We start from the raw sequence: 19,828 nt of genomic DNA, 5'->3' as shown, positions 1-19,828 counted from the left end.
CTGGGCAACAGAGTGAGAAAAGAAAGAGAAGAGGGGAGGGGAGGGGAGGCGAGGGGAGGGGAAAAGAGAAGAGAGAAGAGGTGTACCACTGAAAAACGACCTTTAAAGTTTGAAATGCTATTACTCAGTACCAAGTATTATGTTCAAACCAATATGCGCTTCTGTATAAGGGACTGCACATCATTGGGCAGATTTAATTAGCTGTGACAATTGTCTAGAGTCCTTAAAGATGACTTTAAGCACAGTCTAGGAGTGTGCTATGTGATACAGTTCGGATATTTGTCCCCGCACAAATCTCATGTTGAGCTGTAATCCCCAGTGCTAGAGGTGGGGCCTGGTGGGAGGTGAATGGATCATGGGGGTGATTTCTTATGGTTTAACACCATATCCCCTTGCTGCTGTCATTGTGATAATGAGTTCTTGTGAGATCTGGTCATTTAAAAGTGTGTGGCACCTCAACCTTTTCTCTCTTCCTTCTGCTCCCACTTTGCCTTGAGTAAAACTCCCTGAGGCTTCCCCAGAAACAGACGCTGCCATGCTTCCTGTACAGCCTGCAGAACTGTGAGCCAATTAAACCTCTTTTCTTTATAAATTACCCGATCTCAGGTATTTCTTTACAGCAACACAAGAAAGGCATAATACACTACATAGTAATAGCCACATACGAGTAGTGAGCATTTGAAATGTGGCTACTTTTAACTGAGATATGCTCTAAGAAACTGAAGTTAGTACATATAGCACATTTTAAAATGTGGCTATTAGAAATTTTAAAATTACATGTTGGCCTACATTAAATTTTATTGGAAGCCGGGCGCAGTGGCTCACGCCTGTAATCCCAGCACTTTGGGAGGCCTAGGGAGGCAGATCGCTTGAGGTCAGGAGTTTGAAACCAGCCTGGCCAACATGGAGAAACTCTGTCTCTACTAAAAATACAAAATTAGCCAGATGTGGTGGCACAAGCCTGTAATCCCAGCTTCTTGGGAGGCTGAGGCAGGAGAATTGCTTGAATCCAGGAGGCGGAGGTTGCAGTGAGCCGAGATCATGCCATTGCACTACAGCCTGGGCAACAAAGGTGAAACTCCATCTCAAAAAAAAACACAAAAAACAAAATTATATTGGAAGGCACTGGTAGGGAATTGAAAGCACAGCTGTTGGCACAAGAACCATTGGTTAGACAGCATTCTAAATAAGTAATTAAGGCCGGGTGCAGTGGCTCACATCTGAAATCCCAGCACTTTGGGAGGCAGAGGCGGGTGGATAAACAGAGGTCAGGAGTTTGAGACCAGCCTGGCCAACATAGTGAAACCCCATCTCTACTGAAAATAGAAAAATTAGCTGGGCACGGTGGTCCATGCCTGTAATCCCAGCTACTCAGGAGGCTGAGTGAGGCAGGAGAATCACTTGAACCCAGGAGGTAGAGGTTGCAGTGACCCGATATCGTGCCGCTGCACTCCAGCCTAGGTGGTAGAGTGAGACTGTCTCTAAATAAATAAATAAATAAATAAAAAGTAATTAAACGTTTTCTATTTTTGGTAAACTACTGATTTTATAGAGTATTTAATCATTTTCAATATGGTAGGTTCTCAGTTTTATCAGTTTGTAGATCAAATAAGCAATTTTCCTAGATTCCCTTCTGATTCCTAAAATTTAAGAGATCTTCGAAAAATACCTCCCCAGTCCAGAAAAATTGTCAAAAACTCCTCTAGTTTGGACAAAAGGTAGAGTTTGAGATGTCTTAGTCAGCATTTAGTCAGATATGAGAGCATTCATGATGTTTCTGGCCTAGAGAATGGGAACTTTCTGATCACTCTGCATATGTTCATAGAAAGACTCTATTTTGTGGTTGTTTTATAAAACAAACCACATACATATACTTGGGTCACTTCAAAGCCAAATAGAAACGACTACATATTATCAACTCCTTAGAGAATTTAAAACAGCAATTATTAAAAAGCACAAATAAAATAAACTGCTGGATTGGAGTGCTATGCCTTTCACATGCTTTCAGTGTTTCCTAGGAGCAAATTCACATCATTTCTAGGTTTTGTTAAACACATTTTAATTTTGTTAAACCTAAACCAGATCTTGTTTAATTTTATTAGGCTGTTCTTGGCAGGTGTTATATAAAATGAAGTAAATAGGCCGGGCGCGGTGGCTCAAGCCTGTAATCCCAGCACTTTGGGAGGCCGAGATGGGCGGATCACGAGGTCAGGAGATCAAGACCATCCTGGCTAACACGGTGAACCCCGTCTCTACTAAAAATACAAAAAAAAACTAGCCGGGCGAGGTGGCGGGCGCCTGTAGTCCCAGCTACTCGGGAGGCTGAGGCAGGAGAATGGCGTAAACCGGGAGGCGGAGCTTGCAGTGAGCTGAGATCTGGCCACTGCACTCCAGTCCGGGCGACAGAGCGAGACTCCGCCTCAAAAAAAAAAAATAAAATAAAATAAAATAAAATAAAATAAAATGAAGTAAATTGTATTTAAGAACCACAGAGTACAAAATAAAATCATGACCTTAAAATGGAAAATTTTGGATTTATACTACTCTTGTTAAATCCATCGACCTGAAAAGTTTCACCAAAATAGGAGAATTAGTCACCATGGAAGATAGATCCCTGTAAGATCAAATAAAGGAAAACCTATTCTGTTAATCTTCTCTCCTTTTACTTCACACCTTCACACCCTGAATCTTCACTAATGTAATCCTTTTAGTATTTTTTACTAGGTGTTTTTTTTTTTAACTTATTTTTTTTACCAGTGTAATCTTCTTCTTTGTATTGAGTCACATAATGGTTCCATCTGTTTTTTCCTGAATGGACACCAGTTATAAGTGGGATGCTTGCTGTTACCATGGGTCCCAACTTATCAAGTAAAAACTGCTATCCTTTAATCCACTTTCAAAGCCTGTCTTTCATTCAAAGACTCAAATAAAAGTGCCTATCACTCGAATGCTAAAGGACCATGCCTGAATATGAATGCATCACATTTTGATGGCTATAGATTGCATCCACTTCTAATAGGTATCATCACTTTATTTATCAAACCTCTGAAGTCTCAAGTTATTTTTGTCATCTGATATAATCTAGCCACTGATAAAACTGGTTATGCTACCCCAGATATGCAAAGCAATCTAATTTTCACGCCAAATAAGCCACAGCATAACTAAAAACAAAACTTGTTTATGCATAGACAATTTTAGCAGGCATTTTTAAATATAACACAGATGCTAAAGGTTAATGGCTTGAATGGCAGATTATTCTTTTTTTTTTTTTTTTGAGACGGAGTCTCGCTGTGTCGCCCAGGCTGGAGTGCAGTGGCGTGATCTCGGCTCACTGCAAGCTCCGCCTCCCGGGTTCCCGCCATTCTCCTGCCTCAGCCTCCGAGTAGCTGGGACTACAGGCGCCCGCCACCGTGCCCGGCTAGTTTTTTGTATTTTTAGTAGAGACGGGGTTTCACCGTGTTAGCCAGGATGGTCTCGATCTCCTGACCTCGTGATCCACCCGCCTCAGCCTCCCAAAGTGCTGGGATTACAGGCTTGAGCCACCGCGCCCGGCCGGATGGCAGATTATTCTTATTTAAATATTACAACATTTGACTGTAGAGTTACTTTTATAATATCAATTAGTGTAAAACTTAACATTGGAAGCCAAATAATTTTAGTATGTGGATATTATTTATAAGGCCTACTATGGGATAAATCTATGGGAGGGGTTGCTCAGGAAAAATGACCCTACTAAGGAAGAACTTTTCTCATTAGGGTGGACATGAAACCACAACACCAAGATGTGTAAGAGTTTTCTTTAGAGAAATGCTTGAGGTTCTATAATAGTAGATGAATACCACAACAGAAAATCTGAATCGTATTTGTTAAGTGGCATTGTTTGCATGTTTGAATACATTTTTAGTGATGGGAAGGACAAGAGGGCAGAAGCATATTACATAGCAAGGACCAGCCAACATTTTACATTTATCCTGGACTATATTCACAAGATTAGTCTGAAAAATTGACCCAGACACAAGTATTTAAGATGAGGTCATTAGGCTATTTGTATTTTTTTTTTTCCTGGCGGATGCCTGAGCTCTACAAGGTAAGTGCTTTATGTTTTGTTAATAGTTCTTGCACTAATCTAAAATTTAAGAACGCGTAATAAGCATTTCCGGTTAACTTCTGAGTTGACTGAAAAATTACCCCAATTCCTGAGCAGCTTTGGTTACATTATCAATATATACAGTCTGAGGTTCTGTGGTGTCAATAAAAATGATCATAAAAAATATAGTCAACACAGATTAGCCAACTAGAAAATAATCTGTAACTTATTTCATCTTGCTGTTAACTACTTAAGTATCCTTAGCAACATCCCTACCCATAATAAAAGGAAAGTGGCACTTAGCAGTTGCAGACAAAATGGAGTCTTACATTTAAGGCACAACACAGTATTAACTTCTACGGCTGTAACAGAAATACCCTGGAACAAAACACAGAAACAGTCTTTGCTTTCATATAAATATAAAACCAGCACTTGTGCATGGAAATAGCTATAATTTTTAAATGGCACTTTTGTATTCTGTTGTACATGTACACTTGTTTTTAAAGCAGGTTGTACAAACAGGAGAAACTGTATTTCCAGTTTCTTTTTGTTAACAGCCTGTTGCCTCCCCCATGGAAACTCTTCTAGGTAGTTTAAGGCTACATAATCTTATTGCTCATCAACCAGCAACCATACCCATTACTCTCCAAAATTATAAGCTAATACTTATGGACAAAAAACACTATTGAGAACTTTGCATTCAAGCAGACAAGAGTTGGCCAGGCGTGGTGGCTCACACCTGTAATCCCAGCACTTTGGGAGGTGGAGGCGGGCAGATCACGAGGTCAGGAGATCGAGACCATACCGGCTAACACAGTGAAATCCCGTCTCTACTAAAAATACAAAAAATAAAAAATAAATTAGCCGGGCATGGTGGTGGGCGCCTGTAGTCCCAACTACTCGGGAGGCTGAGGCAGGAGAATGGCGTCAACCCAGGAGGCGGAGCTTGCAGTGAGCCGAGATCCTACCACTCCACTCCAGCCTGGGTGACAGGGCGAGGCTCCCTCTCAAAAAAACAAAAACGGACAAGAGTCAAATTAAGTCTTTGTACATATTCAAATATTTACATGATATGGAAGAGATTAACCTTTCTAAACTAAACTATGAGTTACCTAAAATGTGTGTGTGCCTTTGGAATGGAGGATCTGGGACAGCTTGAGAGGCTTTGCTTCTCAATATGTATTGATAAATTCATGTGAATGTATTACCAACTCCCAAAATACAATAATAGTACGCTTATCATCTTGCTATTAGATTATTTGCCCAAATTTAGTTATTTGCTAGCAACTTTATTTAATGCAGATCTCTTGCAAAGAAAGCCTTATGGAAAAGAATGATTCTAACAACTTTAAACTGCAAGTTTAAATAACAGATCTTTATCTTTTCACCATACAACTTGATGTAACCAATCTTGTTCTCCAACAGTTTTCTTCCCAAGTTATAGAAACCATTATTCCAGGACATTAAGACAATAGCAAATACAATGTGCCAGGCACAGTTTTAAGTGTTGTCACCTTCATATTCCTGAAGTAGGTGGTTGCTGTCCTCCTTTAAGAGATGAAGCAGCCCAAAGTGGACCTAAAATAACTTGCCCAAAATCACGGGCTGATTCCAGGATCCCTCATCTTAATCACTATGCCATACTGCTCAGTAACAGCTTTCCCTTGCAAACTAATCCACATTGTGGGAAGCCTACCTAGGATCACACCTGAGGCTCTAGTTTTACAGATCAGGCACACTGAAGATGAGGTTTTTAAAAAGGACTCACCCATTTATACTGCAAATTCATGTGGTCATAGCTTAACAAAACTTCAGGTCGTGGGGGTGTAAAGATTTGTCTGCTTATGTAAAGGTAACATGGTATATTAAAGTGCTTAATATCTGTACATTTCAAAGGACTTCATGGCCTTGCATTCAGGTTTGAATGGCAGATCACCTGAGGTCAGTAGTTCGAGACCAGCCTGATCAACATGGAGAAACTCATCCTACTAAAAATACGGAAATTAGCCAGGTGTGGTGGCAGGTGCCTGTGATCCCAACTACTTGGGAGGCTGAGGCAGGAGAATCGCTTGAACCCAGGAGGCAGAGGTTGCAGTGAGCCAGTATTACACTATTGCACTCCAGCCTGGGCGACAAGAGCGAAAACAGAAAGACCTGCCTATCTCTTCCTACTACTCAGACCTTCAGACCGATGGAGTCTGAGGGCTCATCTTAACTTCTATGTAACATTCTGACTTCATTTTTAACTTGAAAAATTAAGTTCCCCTTCTAAGTCTTCAACTTCTAGATTTTCAACTCAATTATGACATTTCATACTCAGACAAATACTACCCTATGTCAGTATAGGAACTTTGACATACACATGTACCTCCCCAACTTGAAGCAGAAGTAGCAGCATGTGAAGAACTGACAGATAAAAACTAGGGTATTTCCATCCCAAACTTCATCACAGAGAAGCAACAGTTGCACTCTGGTATTCATTTACCCCAGTCAAAGTTAACATGTACCTGTCACCCCTTGTTCTTTATGATCTGGCATAAACTCTGCAAAGACCGTGTCCATGGGTGCATCCCTGTATTAGAGCCAAACGTAAAACAGAAATGAAACAAGTGTTTTTGTAAACAAAGTAATACCTACTTTCTTCAGAATTATCATAAAACGTCATCTTTTACAACATGGAGAAGGGGGATAGGCCCCAATTGTTCAAATTTCATTTCTTTTTCCTCAAATTTTAAAACGGTCTTAATCCCAATGGTGCCTATTGAATACTTCAGAAATAAAGTACCATACCTGAAAATGCTTCTAGTATCTCGTATCATTTCAACAAGTTCAGGGATGGCAAAGAAAAAAAAATTTACAGTATAGCCATGCAAAGGAACATTTTCTAATTTTCCCCTTTAGGACTCCAACTATGGCTTAAAAACCCAATGAACAAGTGAAGTTTCCCTCTGTACATGGCTTTTATTATTTACATAATACAATATAGCATCAATGCTGAATAGCATGATTATGTGCAATACATAAATATGAACTATCTGTACACATCTGCAGGTCTAACTCAGAACTAAGGTACATAAAATTGAAAGCAAAACTGAATGCTTTAAGAATAAAAGTAAAAACTAGGACTGAACACTGCAATAAATCAGAAGTAGTGCCTCGTGTACATACTTAACTATTTACAGATGAAAACAGGCATTACCACAACACTAACTATACTCATTTATATATAAAAAACACAAGTTTCATACATCACAAAAAACCTTCCATTATAACACAGAAGTGATATTACCAGACAAGCATCAGTGAAGTATACTGCCTTTTCTAGTTGTTATTGTACAATGCTGTAGATAATGCAGCCCATGCAATACACCCAAGAACACTAGAGTCCTACACCCAAGTACAATATGATAAAGCAGCCCTCTGCAAGTGGTGCTGGATACCACTAAGAAGTCTACTGCAGCCATGTTGGTTATGATTTTCCATGCAGAAGGGTACAGTTACATTAAGAACTGAAGTCTTTTAAAAAGCTTTAAACATTCTTTCTTGAACCAAAACATTCGACAAAAGATGCACATGAAAAATTAACTATTCAGATACCTTTGCAACTTAAAATTCAGATGCATGTTATTCAATAGAGCTGCTGTATGTGAAAACCAAACGTAGAGCTTAAATTTCTTCTTGTAAACAAATTAATTCTAGTGCAGTTCTGTGCTACACATTTTTAGCAATGAGTAATGCAGACATCTTCTGGTGCAGGCCAGCACAATAAGCTTCAAAGATTATCTCAAGACCCTGTTGTTGGCTTGATGGTTTTACTTAAAACCAGTTTCGATGTTTACCTTTCACAGAATGTCTTATTTGACAGCTTTAGATGACCAATTTAACCAGGCTTATATATGGCGCCAAACTGGTTTCACGGGAAGGAAGGTCTGATCCTCTTTATGAGCATTTCTTCCTGCTTCCAAAGAACATGTTGTAAAATTAAAGAGGGTGGAGTTTAACTATGGTAGAAGTAGACTGCCAGTCCTTTTCTGGTGTACCATTTTAAAAAAATACAGGCACATAACACTAGCCAAAGATTATACCTTGATTACATTCCCAAAAGGCAGATATGCTGCAAACATGCAGATTTCATTTATTTTGTTTGGCACATGGGAACTATATTTTGTTCCTATTATCTGTGTGTTTCACTTTGCTGTGCAGATTTTCATCCAATTTTTTCAGGGGAGGGCATATACGTTTGTAGGGCTGTATCTATCCAATTCTGCCTGTAACAAACACCCAAACATCCTAAAATATCAATTATAAGACAGACAAGTGTAAAGTAAAACTCTGGAGAACATCAAAGAAAAATGGCCATGCATCTGCTCTTTAATGTTTTCCTACGATATATTAAAATAAAAACAAAGTTTCAGTCTCTTCACAAGAAGTAATTTATATTCTCTGAATTTTTTCAGCCACAACAACTGGATTCTCTTTTCTGATTTTTGCTGCAGCTTCTGCTTTGTAGTCATATGGACAGTTGTGCTTGTCAGAGTAACGGTGAAGTCCACAAAACAAATTTCCACACCGGCAGTCAAACCCTGTACAAACGAAGAAGTAGAGTCACTTGAGAACTTGAGCCAATTAAAAGAAAAAAAGAGTCAGATTTTCATTGCTTTGTAACATAAAAGACAGTGAACTCCTTTCTTCCACTTCCTGGTGATAAGACTCAGTCAACTCCTGAAAAGAGTCTATCATGTTAACCTGGAAAAGGAACTTCTAACTTCCTTTGACACGGAGAGAAATTCAAATAACTATGTTCAGTCTTTCCTTGCAAGGGCATAGGGAAGTATTTGGTAAGCCAAATCACGTGGAGAAAACAAAATGGGCTATCTGCCAGCTAATCTCTACCAGGTGTTCTCCCTCTATCGACTCCTGTAGATGCAAAACAGGATAAAATTCACACAGGCTCTGGAGTTAGGCTAACTTGGATTCAAAACACAGTCCTACCATATCTTAAGTTATGTTTCCTCAAGTGAAAACAACCATCAAGGTCTGAGATTTAAAGGAGACAAGAAAAAAAGCATCTAGAACATTCTCTGCATAGCTCCAAGTAGGTTGCGCTGTTAGTTCAGTAACATTTTCCCTAGGTATACAAAAACTTATCAATCTAATAAAAGAAAGTAAGAGGGACTGAGTTAATAGTTTCATATGATTAGGAGGCAAATGGAAGCAAAATCCAACTTCTTTCCACCCCAATATCACCTCCCCCACCTTTCCTAGACTACTACAGCTAGTCAGGCGCGTGTGTGTGTGTGAGCGCATGTGTAAGACCAATCACTCTTAGGGAATGACCAAAAGCTCCTTGCTAACTGCAGGAAGTAAAACATACATTGTCTTTTGTTTTGTAATACCTGTAAGACCAACTTTCTTTCTGCACATGAAACATCTGTTTTTCTTTGGTTTGGGCAATTCAGGAGCTTTTTCTTCACTCTGAGAAGTACTGGGCTGAGAAACTGATGGACTGGGTTGAGTGACAACTGAAAAGGACAAAAACACAAAATTTGTCAAGCATTCACTGGCTAACATTCAGTCAAAAAAGGAAGTATGTAAGAAAACCAGGAAGATTCTTGATAAAAATGTTTAGAAGACTTCCTTGAAAATACAAACTTTAAGGCTGGGCGCGGTGGCTCACGCCTGTAATCCCAGCACTTTGGGAGGCCGAGGCAGGCGGATCACGAGGTCAGAAGATCGAGACCATCCTGGCTAACGTGGTGAAACCCCGTCTCTACTAAATATACAAAAAATTAGTTGGGCGAGGTGGCGGGAGCCTGTGGTCCCAGCTACTCCGGAGGCTGAGGCAGGAAAATGGCGTAAACCTGGGAGGCGGAGATTGCAGTGAGCTGAGATCGCGCCACTGCACTCCAGCCTGGGCACCAGAGCCAGACTCTGTCTCAAAAGAAAGAAAATACAAACTTTAAACAAAATTTTCCATTTTAACACCAGAACATCTTTCAAATCTGAGAAATTCCTGCCAATCACCATGCTACTTGCTTCTCTAATTTTATACAATGATGGTTTCACTCAAGAAATTCCTTTAAAACACTTGTAACAGCCAAAATCCCAATTCTGTTTTTTAAAGAGCTAGGAGATGTTAATCATATGCTCAGTTTTTCCACGTTACAATTTCCTAAATGCAAACTTTTCAATCAGGGAAGTTCAAATTCATTACATCTCAGTAAATAAGAGCAGCCAACTTTGAGGCAGTTGGCTATAAATCATTTTGATTTTATGCTTACAGGAAAAACAAAAAACAAAAAACTCCTGTAGATGTAAATAGCAAAATCTGACAAATAAAACCCAAACCATTCATCCCTAAATCAATATCAGATCCAAAAATTCCAACACAAAATCATTTTACCATTTTCACAGGTGCACTAAATGTTATAGGAAGACTTGAAAGATTTTTTTTAAAGCTTGCTTTTTAAAAAAAGATCGGCAAACATAGTCTTTAGAAACTACTCCAGAAGTTCTGATTTTAAACTATTAAGGATTCCACAGGCAGAACAAGAATCTTATTTAAAATATGCATCCACTTTGGACAGAGATAGCTTCTACAAAGAGTCCAACCATTCCTCCACCTAAAAAGCGCTTTAAGTTTCAGGGTACACATGTCATCAGTAAAATTTCTCACAATGAACAAAAAATAGCAGATTACTATACTAAAGCCCACACTGCCACTAGTTCTTTAAACAAAATACCAAAATTTACATCTACTTACATATAATTCAACCACACCCCAAATTCTATGAACTCAGGTTTTAATATTAATCCAAATGGTAACAACAGCAAATTTATATATGCAATACTGAAATTACTGCCCAAATAGGCCAGCACCAATGCTATTAGCATATAGATAAGCTTCTACAGCAAGCTGGTTTAACGGCAATTTTCTCTAAAACTCTGCCAAATTTATAATTCAATTGCATTAGCAATGAGTCTACCAGGAGAATTAGCCTAATATTAGACTAAACGAACAACATTCCACCTACTGCTACTGTGACAACGTTAAAAGTTTTTCCTGATGTCATGAGGATAAAGAATAATCTATGGGAATAGTTGTATGGGGTAGAGGGAAAGTGTCAGCCATTTCTTTGGCCACACCTGAAAAATGAACTCTGGCTCCCAAAACAAGGGAAGGGGAAAGAAGAAGAAAATGATACAGAAAAGGCAAATAGCAGTGAACCACAGAATGCCTACTAAGTAATAAATGCAGACTAGCTCTAACCCAAGACTGTTCTTCCAAGGTCAGAGTAATTTTGTATTTAAAAAACAAAAACAAAAAAACCCAGACAAAGGTATCATGGGCACACTACTGTGGTCAGCTTTTTGAGGATGGAGCTCATTTCAGAATGCCAAATATAGATTAACCTGCCAAACTTCAGAATTTGGCCTTAACTTTGTAAGATTAACACAATAAACAAACTTGACTGCTGTTACCAAAAGCCAGCCTCCAAAGCAGATTGTATAACCACTGACACAATTTTTTTCACGACAGAAGTTTTATATTGCATTTAATCAGCACTCTGCCAAAAAAGAACAAATTGATCAAAAAAGCTATGTGCATTACATAAAGTACAGAAATCTTTTTGTTCTAGGGCCTAGTACAGGTAATTCAAGTCAGTCTTCTTGCACCATTAGGGCACTTCTGGTTGTGCTATATAAGCAAAGTTTCCAAAGTCACCACGTCTCATGAAAACCAAAATGCCTTTCCACATTGACTTTTAAACTCCCACAAAATATATGACAGGAATATTGCACTTCAAATAAGTTTTAATGTTCAAATATGTTGTTTTACTTAAAGTTTTCTACAACATGCTGACAATATCAAAACTAAAGTTACTACTTGTAATTATAAAATTATTCTTTATGACCTTGAAATTTAACTTCATCAATTTTTTAACACATCCAATCTCCAAATTACAGACTTTGCCCATTATGCACATGAGGATAGTGTAGGGGATGAGCAGAGAAGAAACTAACAATAAATATGACTATTTTACACTTCAAGATACTCTTCAAGATACTTTTAAAAGATGGTAGTTCTTTGCTTGGCCTGTATTTTATAAGCTCTCCCTCCTCTTTGGTCCTTCAATGGGAGGGAAAGAATGCACTATCAGATTCAGAACTGAACGAGTATTAAATGACATACCTGGCTCTGACACCTCTGTTTTCGGGGTAGTTATTTTGTCCTCTCTTGAAATGCTCATTTCTGTCATTTGCTGAGTTACAGGCAAGGCAGCCACAGGCACATTTCTATTTGAGTTCAAGCAAACAATTTTTAAAGGTGTTAAGGGTACTTCTTGAGACAATGATTAAGTTGTCAGTTCAAGTTTAAATTATGTAATATTTCCAAAATGAATAAATGGAGCTAGATAACCTAAACTTTAAAAAAAAAATACTGGATGCCCAGCATAAATGGTTGAGAAAAAAGTTTGATAAATGGCTCATCAACTCGAGGCTGCATTTTGTATAGGTTACTATATTCTACAACCCACTAGGGATTTTTAGCTGTGCCTGTAACTTGTTTAAGAGCAAAAGAGCAGCTCTGCCAAAACACTTTGGCCCAATAAAATAGTCTACAGTCTCACTTGACAATCCCTAAACCTCAATTACAAAGAAATAAAAAAGCACAGCATTTCCAACACAGTATCCTTGAGGGGGTTAAGGAGTAGGTTGTAATATACATCTTTATTCAATGACTTAAGAGTCACGTATTAAAAGACATGAAATCCTCAATTCAGCAACAATGCAAAGCCAAGGGCATCTTCTTATATATTAACATCCTTATTATTGGACTAGTACAGACATCTTGGTTTCCTCTTTGTAGTATCATAAAGACTCTGAAATGTTCAATCTTACCTTGATTTTTCAGATGTGCTGCCAGCAGCACCTTCACAGTTGTTTAAGCTAGTGTCTGCTCTCTGTACAGATGCAGAATCTGAGGTAGGACTGTTGGAACCACTAGCTGTCCCTATTTAAAAAAAGGATTTGTAAGGAACAAATGAACACTACAAAAACTCACTTAGTATCAAGACGTAGTAAGTAACGAATACTTGCATTTAATTAGGTTAGTGATATAAGCATTCACTGTGCTGTAATCCTACACTTGAGTGTCCAAACAAAAAAAATATTAAAAAGTCAATCTAATGAACACAAGTGTGAAACAAAATAACCTCAAAAAAGTAAACTGAAAAGCTAGAAGATGCTTGTAGATAGTCATTCATTCCTGATCAGTCATGTCAAGCACTTGGGCTGTTGCTTGAATTTCAAGCTCTTGTCAAGTGTTCTCTCCATGGGCTTTCAGCATTCTCAGCCCCAATTCTTGGTTCTATATTTTCTGTCCACCAGTTCTTCGAATGTGTTTTTCCTTGGAAATAACTTACCCATTGGGCTCATTCTGCCACTATTCTGCTGCCTCTGAAGATGTTCTTTGTAGCAAACTGAACACATTCCATTTGTCCTAGGATTTCCATAAAAGCCACATCCTGTGCTACACAGCATGGGCCCCGGGGTCTGGTTAGTCTCCTGAGCCATATTTTTCTGCTACAGACGAAACAAAATTTCAGAAATTAGCATTATCACCAAAATATAGTCTAATATAATCATCAGTATACTGCTGTAATTTCTACACAAGTTTTAATAAAAGTCCAAATTCTGTTAATCATTAAAAAGGGTGGGCAGATTGGCCGGGCGCGGTGGCTCAAACCTGTAATCCCAGCACTTTGGGAGGCCGAGACAGGTGGATCACGAGGTCAGGAGATCGAGACCATCCTGGCTAACCCGGTGAAAACCCATCTCTACTAAAAAATACAAAAAAACTAGCCGGGCGAGGTAGCGGGCGCCTGTAGTCCCAGCTACTGGGGAGGCTGAGGCAGGAGAATGGCGTTAATCCAGGAGGCGGAGCTTGTAGTGAGCCAAGATCCGGCCACTGCACTCCAGCCCGGGTGACAGAGCGAGACTCCGTCTCAAAAAAAAAAAAAAGGGTGGGCAGAGATAATTATCAATATTTTGTTGCCTTTAAAAAAGGCAAACTGTTTTAGCACCCTCCTCAAAAAAAAACCCAAAAAGAAATTTTATCAATTATTAGGATATTTTCACCTATCACTATTCTTGGTTTCAATTTATGAAAAGGTCTGCTAGCTCTCAGGGTTATGTTTTAATCAATTTGGGAAACTGGTACCTTTAAGTTACTTTTGACTCTGCTGCACTACAGGCAGACCATTTCAAATGCTTTTACTTAATTGGCTAATCACAATTAATCACTGACTCTTGATATTTATAGGTGGTTCTTTAAACTGGATGAATAAAGCTTTCTTAAAACTAGCACCTGTACATATTATTGGGCTTCATCAGTAATTTGACAATTTTGCTGAGGCAGAGCATCTATACTTTTTAAATGCTGAAACATCTTTATATAAGGCTGAAAAGAGAACTCGTAGCTCTTCCTGCTACCTTGGCACCAACAAGAAAGCTCTTTAAAAATTTAGAGTCAGCTGGTTTATGAAACTCCTTTTATGTTCTCTGAGGTTTGAGAGTATGTTAAAGCCAGTGCCTAGGAACCTGCAATGCACAAATTATGAACCAGATTTCTCAGCCAAAGGCACTATTATTTTTAACAAGTGCTTGTCTTCCTCATACCAGAAAATAACCATCGTTCCAAGCTCAAATTCAATATAGTAAAATAAGTCAATATATATACATAACCTTTAGTAATGGTTAATATTCAATGCTGGGTTACCAGAAAAAGCTTTACATAGCAAACATTTGCAAGCAAGGGTTTGCTTTTCTAAAAGTCTTCTTAAACGCTGTGCTATATTTATTAATAAGTTTTCCACTGGATGAGAAAATATATATTCAAGAAAAATTATTTTAAAATAAAGTTGTGGAAGGTTTTCATGTCATCTTAAATATGTATAACCTTATGTACAAAAAACATATGAAAGAATTTGCCTAAAGGAAAATTTGTGTGCTGTAACTTGTCACAGTCATTTTTTCCAACTACTACACACTAGAATACACTTTATAGTGAGTTATTAAAAAATGATGTTTTAACAAGTATTAACTACCAAAATTAGAAGATGGGAGAAGGGGACTAACCGATTTGGACCTGGCCAGAACCCTGGTAATTATTCCCCAAAACATTTTATCATCCGTTTTGTAAGTAAAAGGGCACCATACAAATATTAAGACTATCTATAGCTTGTACAGCGTGACCAAGATCCACAACTTACTTTGAATAATAGTATTAATTTAGTTGACACTGTCTCTTTAAATATTAACTGGAATTTAGCTGACTCATTTTGGAGCAGGGTAGTGTAAACATTTCAACATCACTTAGGAAGTTTATTAATAAACATTTTCAGCTGGGTTTTTAAATGCTGAGTATAATGGGAGCAAAAAAATGCTTTCAAATGATAAATATGTATATATTTGCACGCCCACCATACACAAAACTGTTAGTTTTTGCCCTATGCATGAAAGTTGGGTATTTCCTAAAACCAGTTTAAGTGCTAGCTCACATTTTCTACACTAAGGTCCAGTCTCATCTGACATTGGCTTTAAAAGCAAACTGGCTTAAGTTTAAGGCCAAGTGATCAACCTACATAAGTAATTTTAGTTAACCTGATTCTTAAAATCTTTGTTTTAGATAAATAAAATGGAGGCTACTCCATCTAAAAAAAGATTTCACACTTTGTGATAACAAAGTATTCCAACATTCCTTCAGAGAACATGTCTACTTTCATTCCATTATAAATAACCTTCAACTGCGAGACACACAAGAAGCACCAGAACATGAGTCTTCTACATGGGTTCCCATCTTTTATATTTTTTTCCTCTAGAAAGCCAGCTTTTAAATGCCATCACATGTGCACAGTTTGCTTTAATATTTCTCAGAAGCTTAGATCACATGGGAGGGCGCTTCAGCCTGTCACAAGGCTGCAATGTGACAAGCTGAGCTGGATGGAGGCTCTCACATAAAGCCTAGTCAACAGGGGCCTCTGAAATCAGCTTCTATTTATATCTCAAAGCCTGCCAACTCCTACACAACCCCAAGAACTAAGGATGTAGCGTTCATATATCTAACATAAGAAAACAAAAAAAAGGGCTGCTAATTTTTTCCTAATGTGGGAATAACTACAGAACAATCTTAATCTAGAAGATGAAAGCATAATCACTCAAAGCTAAAATGGTCAAGGTTGTTTATAAAAAACGAAGCACAGTGGAGACAGCGTAAAAAAGAATCCTCATTTAGTGAGGATTTAGGGGATGAAGTGGGGGATGTGTGTTCCCATTAGGTATTGCATTTCCCTTCTTCTAAGTATTTTAGAAAAAAATACCATTACTATTTATTGACTTTAAAGTAATTAGAAACTTGAGCATGCACGTGTCAGCTCTGTCAGGTAGAGCTAGAATGCACATTTAATAAAGTTTATGGCTTCCTCTAACTTACAGCTTAAAAAAAAATCTGAGTAACTGAACAATTCTCCAATTCCAATTCTAAACAAAGAGCTTTTACACCTATGGAATATAGTTCTTCCAGGTGCACATGATGTGATGACACGGCATGAATTCCTACTCACCTGGGAATTGAGACCTGAGTTCAAGTCTCTAGTCTGCCACTAAGCCAGTGACCTTGGGCAAGTCCTTACTTTCCAGATTTCAGTTCCCTCTTTGCCAAATGGAGTAGGATTGACTTTTAAAGGCTCCTTTTCAGGGCCTGGGAGATAGAAAACAGGAGAGAACTACAACAAATCCTTAATTTTTTTAGGGGGGCGTGGGGAAACATTTTAAGAAAAAACTTTGAAGATAAAATTGCAATATTTTCACCAATCGAGTTCTGAAAGCCTACTTTTTAAAAAAATCCTAAAAATAAGGAGTAAAATACAGTCGTTTACGGTTAAGTCTGTATCTAAATCCCAGGTTTAAGCACGGGGATGTGTGACCTATAGTGTTCCTTTATCTTAATAATCTTCTTAGATGATATCCTTAGGTGACATTCAATCAATAAAGATAACCCGACCCTTCCCCGAAAACACAGCTCCACGGAGTGCGTGGAAAGCGAGCAAAAAATTTCACGTTCATCAGCCTAAATGCACCAAACAAAGGAGAAGGTGCTCCATTTCCTCCATGAAAACGGATCTCAGGGTAGACACCCAGCGACGTCGAGAAACCCAAAAGACGACGCCGCAGAACCCCCGGCCCCATGTTCCAATGGGTTTTGGAACAAGTTCGGGTCCCACTGATCCCCCACCCCCCTCCAAGCAAAGGCCTCACTCAGTAAAGCCCAGCAGGGCCCTCTCCGAAAAACCACTGAGTCATGCAGAACAGCAGCTCAGCAGGCCCGGCCGGCCTTTCGCCTGCAGGCCCCACGCCGATCCCCGACCCCGAAGGGCTCCTCTGAGGGGAGACCTACGGGGGCCACAGCGGCCGGGGGGCGCGGCCGCTGCCTCGGCCTCTTTGTTCCTCTGGGTCGCGGCGCCCACGCCGGGAGCCGCCGCCAAGGGCGGCCGGTCGGGAGGCGAGCGGCCTACATGCCGGTCCCGCAGAGGCAGCACGCCGGGCATTGTTTCCCGACCGTGCTGTGGAGCGAGCCAGGGACGCCAGGAGCCAAGCCTCGGGCCACGACGACAGAATGACGCCTCCGTCTTTGTGCTTCCTGGGCTGGCGGGCGGGCTCCCCTCCCCCGGACGCCGCCATCCGCGGCCTGCTCCGGCTTCGCCGTTGGCCCGCGGCGCCCCGGTCCCTTCACTCCCGCCCCCGGCCCGGCAACAAGCAGCCCGGCTCCCGCCCCTAACCCCATATCACTCACCCTGCGGGGGCCCAAATGCGAAAGCCGGGTTCGTGCGCGAAACCGGCACGATGAGGCTGGGCCGAGGCCTCCGGGAAGGCTGAGCCGGGCGCCCTAGTGCCGCCGCCGCGGGCCGGGAGCGGGTCGGAGCCGCAGGCGGAGGTGGCGCCGCCGCCGCCGCGGGGTCTTCCTTTGTTCCTGCAGCAGCGCCGAGCGTGGCCGGGACACGCCGGAGCTCGGGAAGTGGGAGGAGGGAAGCGGGGGGTGGGGGTGCGCCGAGGAGGAGGCGGAGGGACGACCGGACGCCGCAGCGGCTAACGCTGCTCAAGGCGCTCGCCCGTTGTCGTCTCACGCCTCCACAGGCCGCGGGTTGGGCGGACGAGGAGGGCGAGTGGAGCGCGCGCCGCAAGGCCTGGGGCCGTAAGGGCCCGCTGATGGCACTGTACGCCGCTCCTGCCACCGCCGGGGAAGCTGCGCGGCTCCCGGGAGCGAGCAAGCCCGCGTAAGAGATGCACACAGCTCCGCGTCCCGGCCGACTAACAAGCTCGCTGCCCGGCGCCCGGGCAGTGAGGGAAAAGAGGGGGAGGGGGCGGGACCCGTGCGTCAGCGAAAACCCCGACGGCGGCGGCGGCGGGGAGCGCGGTGACGTCCGGGTCCGAGGCCACGCCCCCGGCGCCCTGTCAGTAGGTCCGGGAGGCGGGGCCGAGCTGGGTTGCTGTGCCTTCTCGTGGAGCCCAGCCACTGGCCTGGCGGTCGGCCCCTAGGGTGGAGCTGGGAAGAGCGAGTCCTGTGGAGGATGTGTTTCTATTTTTAACCCAATTGTCCGCCCTCAGCCTCACTCCTTCGGATTTTCTCATTCAAACCCGTTTTTCGCCATCCTAGTTCTCACGCTTTGTCTCCAGCCGTGGGCAGACATTCCCTCCCCCGAGAATTGTAAGGATTCACCCGCAGAAAAGGAAAAGAACTGCCTTATGGCTTCGAGATCTTTTCTGTTTATGAAACCTCCTCACTCCCCACACCCATTTTCAGCTCCGAAGTCCAGCCCGAGCGTGGCCCTGACGCGGCTGGCGGCGTGCGTTCGCTCGCCCAAGGTCACGAGGGGTTGTGCGGTGTGAGGAAACTCGCGGCTGCCCATGGCTGCCAATGCCCCGGCGGCGCTGTTCTGAACAAACTGTTTTGGCCATCCTGTAAAATCCCTGGAAATTGACGATTCCAGCAAAGCGTCGTGAACTGGGAAAGCACCAAATGTTCTACTCAAATGCCGCGAAGGGACAAAACAAGCTAGATCTAAGGCCCAGATCAAGCGGGAGGAGTAGGCTTGCGGGAGGAAGTTCAAGGGGGGAGGTACTAGGCGGGCACTTCAGGCACGAGGCACAGGTTCCCCATGGGTGAAAGGATGACTTACTCGAAACAGTGGGAACCTTTTCAGAGCACAAACAAAAAATATTTTCAGCTGACCCCTCCAAGTGACTTTCAGTTCAACTCAAAATAACAAAATCACTAAGTTGGAAAGGACTTCTGAAATTTTCTAGTAAACTACGAATAGTCTGACGAATACATAGAAGTGACGTTTAGGGCTTATATTAGCCACATATAGAATGGAGAAGAGATCCCTTCAGTGTTTCTCAAAGTTAGTAAACAAAAAAAATTCACCTGGGGTGATTAAAGATTCCTACGCCTCTCCCCTGGATATGGTTTTGGCTGGTCTGGGGGGGGGGGGGGGTCGTACTGCGCTTCAGGTGATCCTTATTTATAATCTGTATTTGGAGGAATGCTGTACTGATAGCTTGAGCCAACACTTCCAAATCAAACAGTTCTCCGCCACAGTTAGCAAAGTACCTGGAGCGTAACAACCTTTTATTTTGTTTTGAACAAATTTGGGTTTATTACTGTGATCAATGTATTAG

The 19,828-nt window shown here is 41.3% G+C and overlaps 1 protein-coding gene across 2 annotated transcripts; it reads right to left on the bottom strand.

The window, feature by feature from the left end:
• Positions 1-7,028: 7,028 nt before the first annotated feature.
• ZFAND5 (zinc finger AN1-type containing 5) lies at positions 7,029-18,451 on the bottom strand. 2 transcript variants are annotated; one of them, XM_033237097.1, is made up of 7 exons: positions 17,943-18,451; positions 16,714-16,850; positions 13,516-13,675; positions 12,992-13,103; positions 12,282-12,385; positions 9,484-9,609; positions 7,029-8,670 (listed from the first exon to the last, which is right to left on the bottom strand). In XM_033237097.1, the coding sequence occupies exons 3-7, from the start codon at positions 13,664-13,666 to the stop codon at positions 8,522-8,524; spliced, it is 642 nt and encodes a 213-aa protein (XP_033092988.1). In that variant the 5' UTR covers positions 13,667-13,675; positions 16,714-16,850; positions 17,943-18,451; the 3' UTR covers positions 7,029-8,521. The 2 variants fall into 2 exon arrangements, with proteins under 2 accessions (XP_033092988.1, XP_033092987.1); XM_033237096.1 differs by lacking the exon at positions 16,714-16,850 and having other exon boundaries at positions 17,943-18,337.
• Positions 18,452-19,828: the final 1,377 nt, after the last annotated feature.

This window comes from Trachypithecus francoisi, unplaced genomic scaffold, assembly GCF_009764315.1.
Source record: "Trachypithecus francoisi isolate TF-2019V2 unplaced genomic scaffold, Tfra_2.0 Lachesis_group16, whole genome shotgun sequence".
NCBI lineage: Eukaryota > Metazoa > Chordata > Mammalia > Primates > Cercopithecidae > Trachypithecus > Trachypithecus francoisi.
The sequence above is the reverse complement of the archived record's forward strand: the minus strand, read 5'-3'. Positions and strand labels throughout refer to the sequence as shown.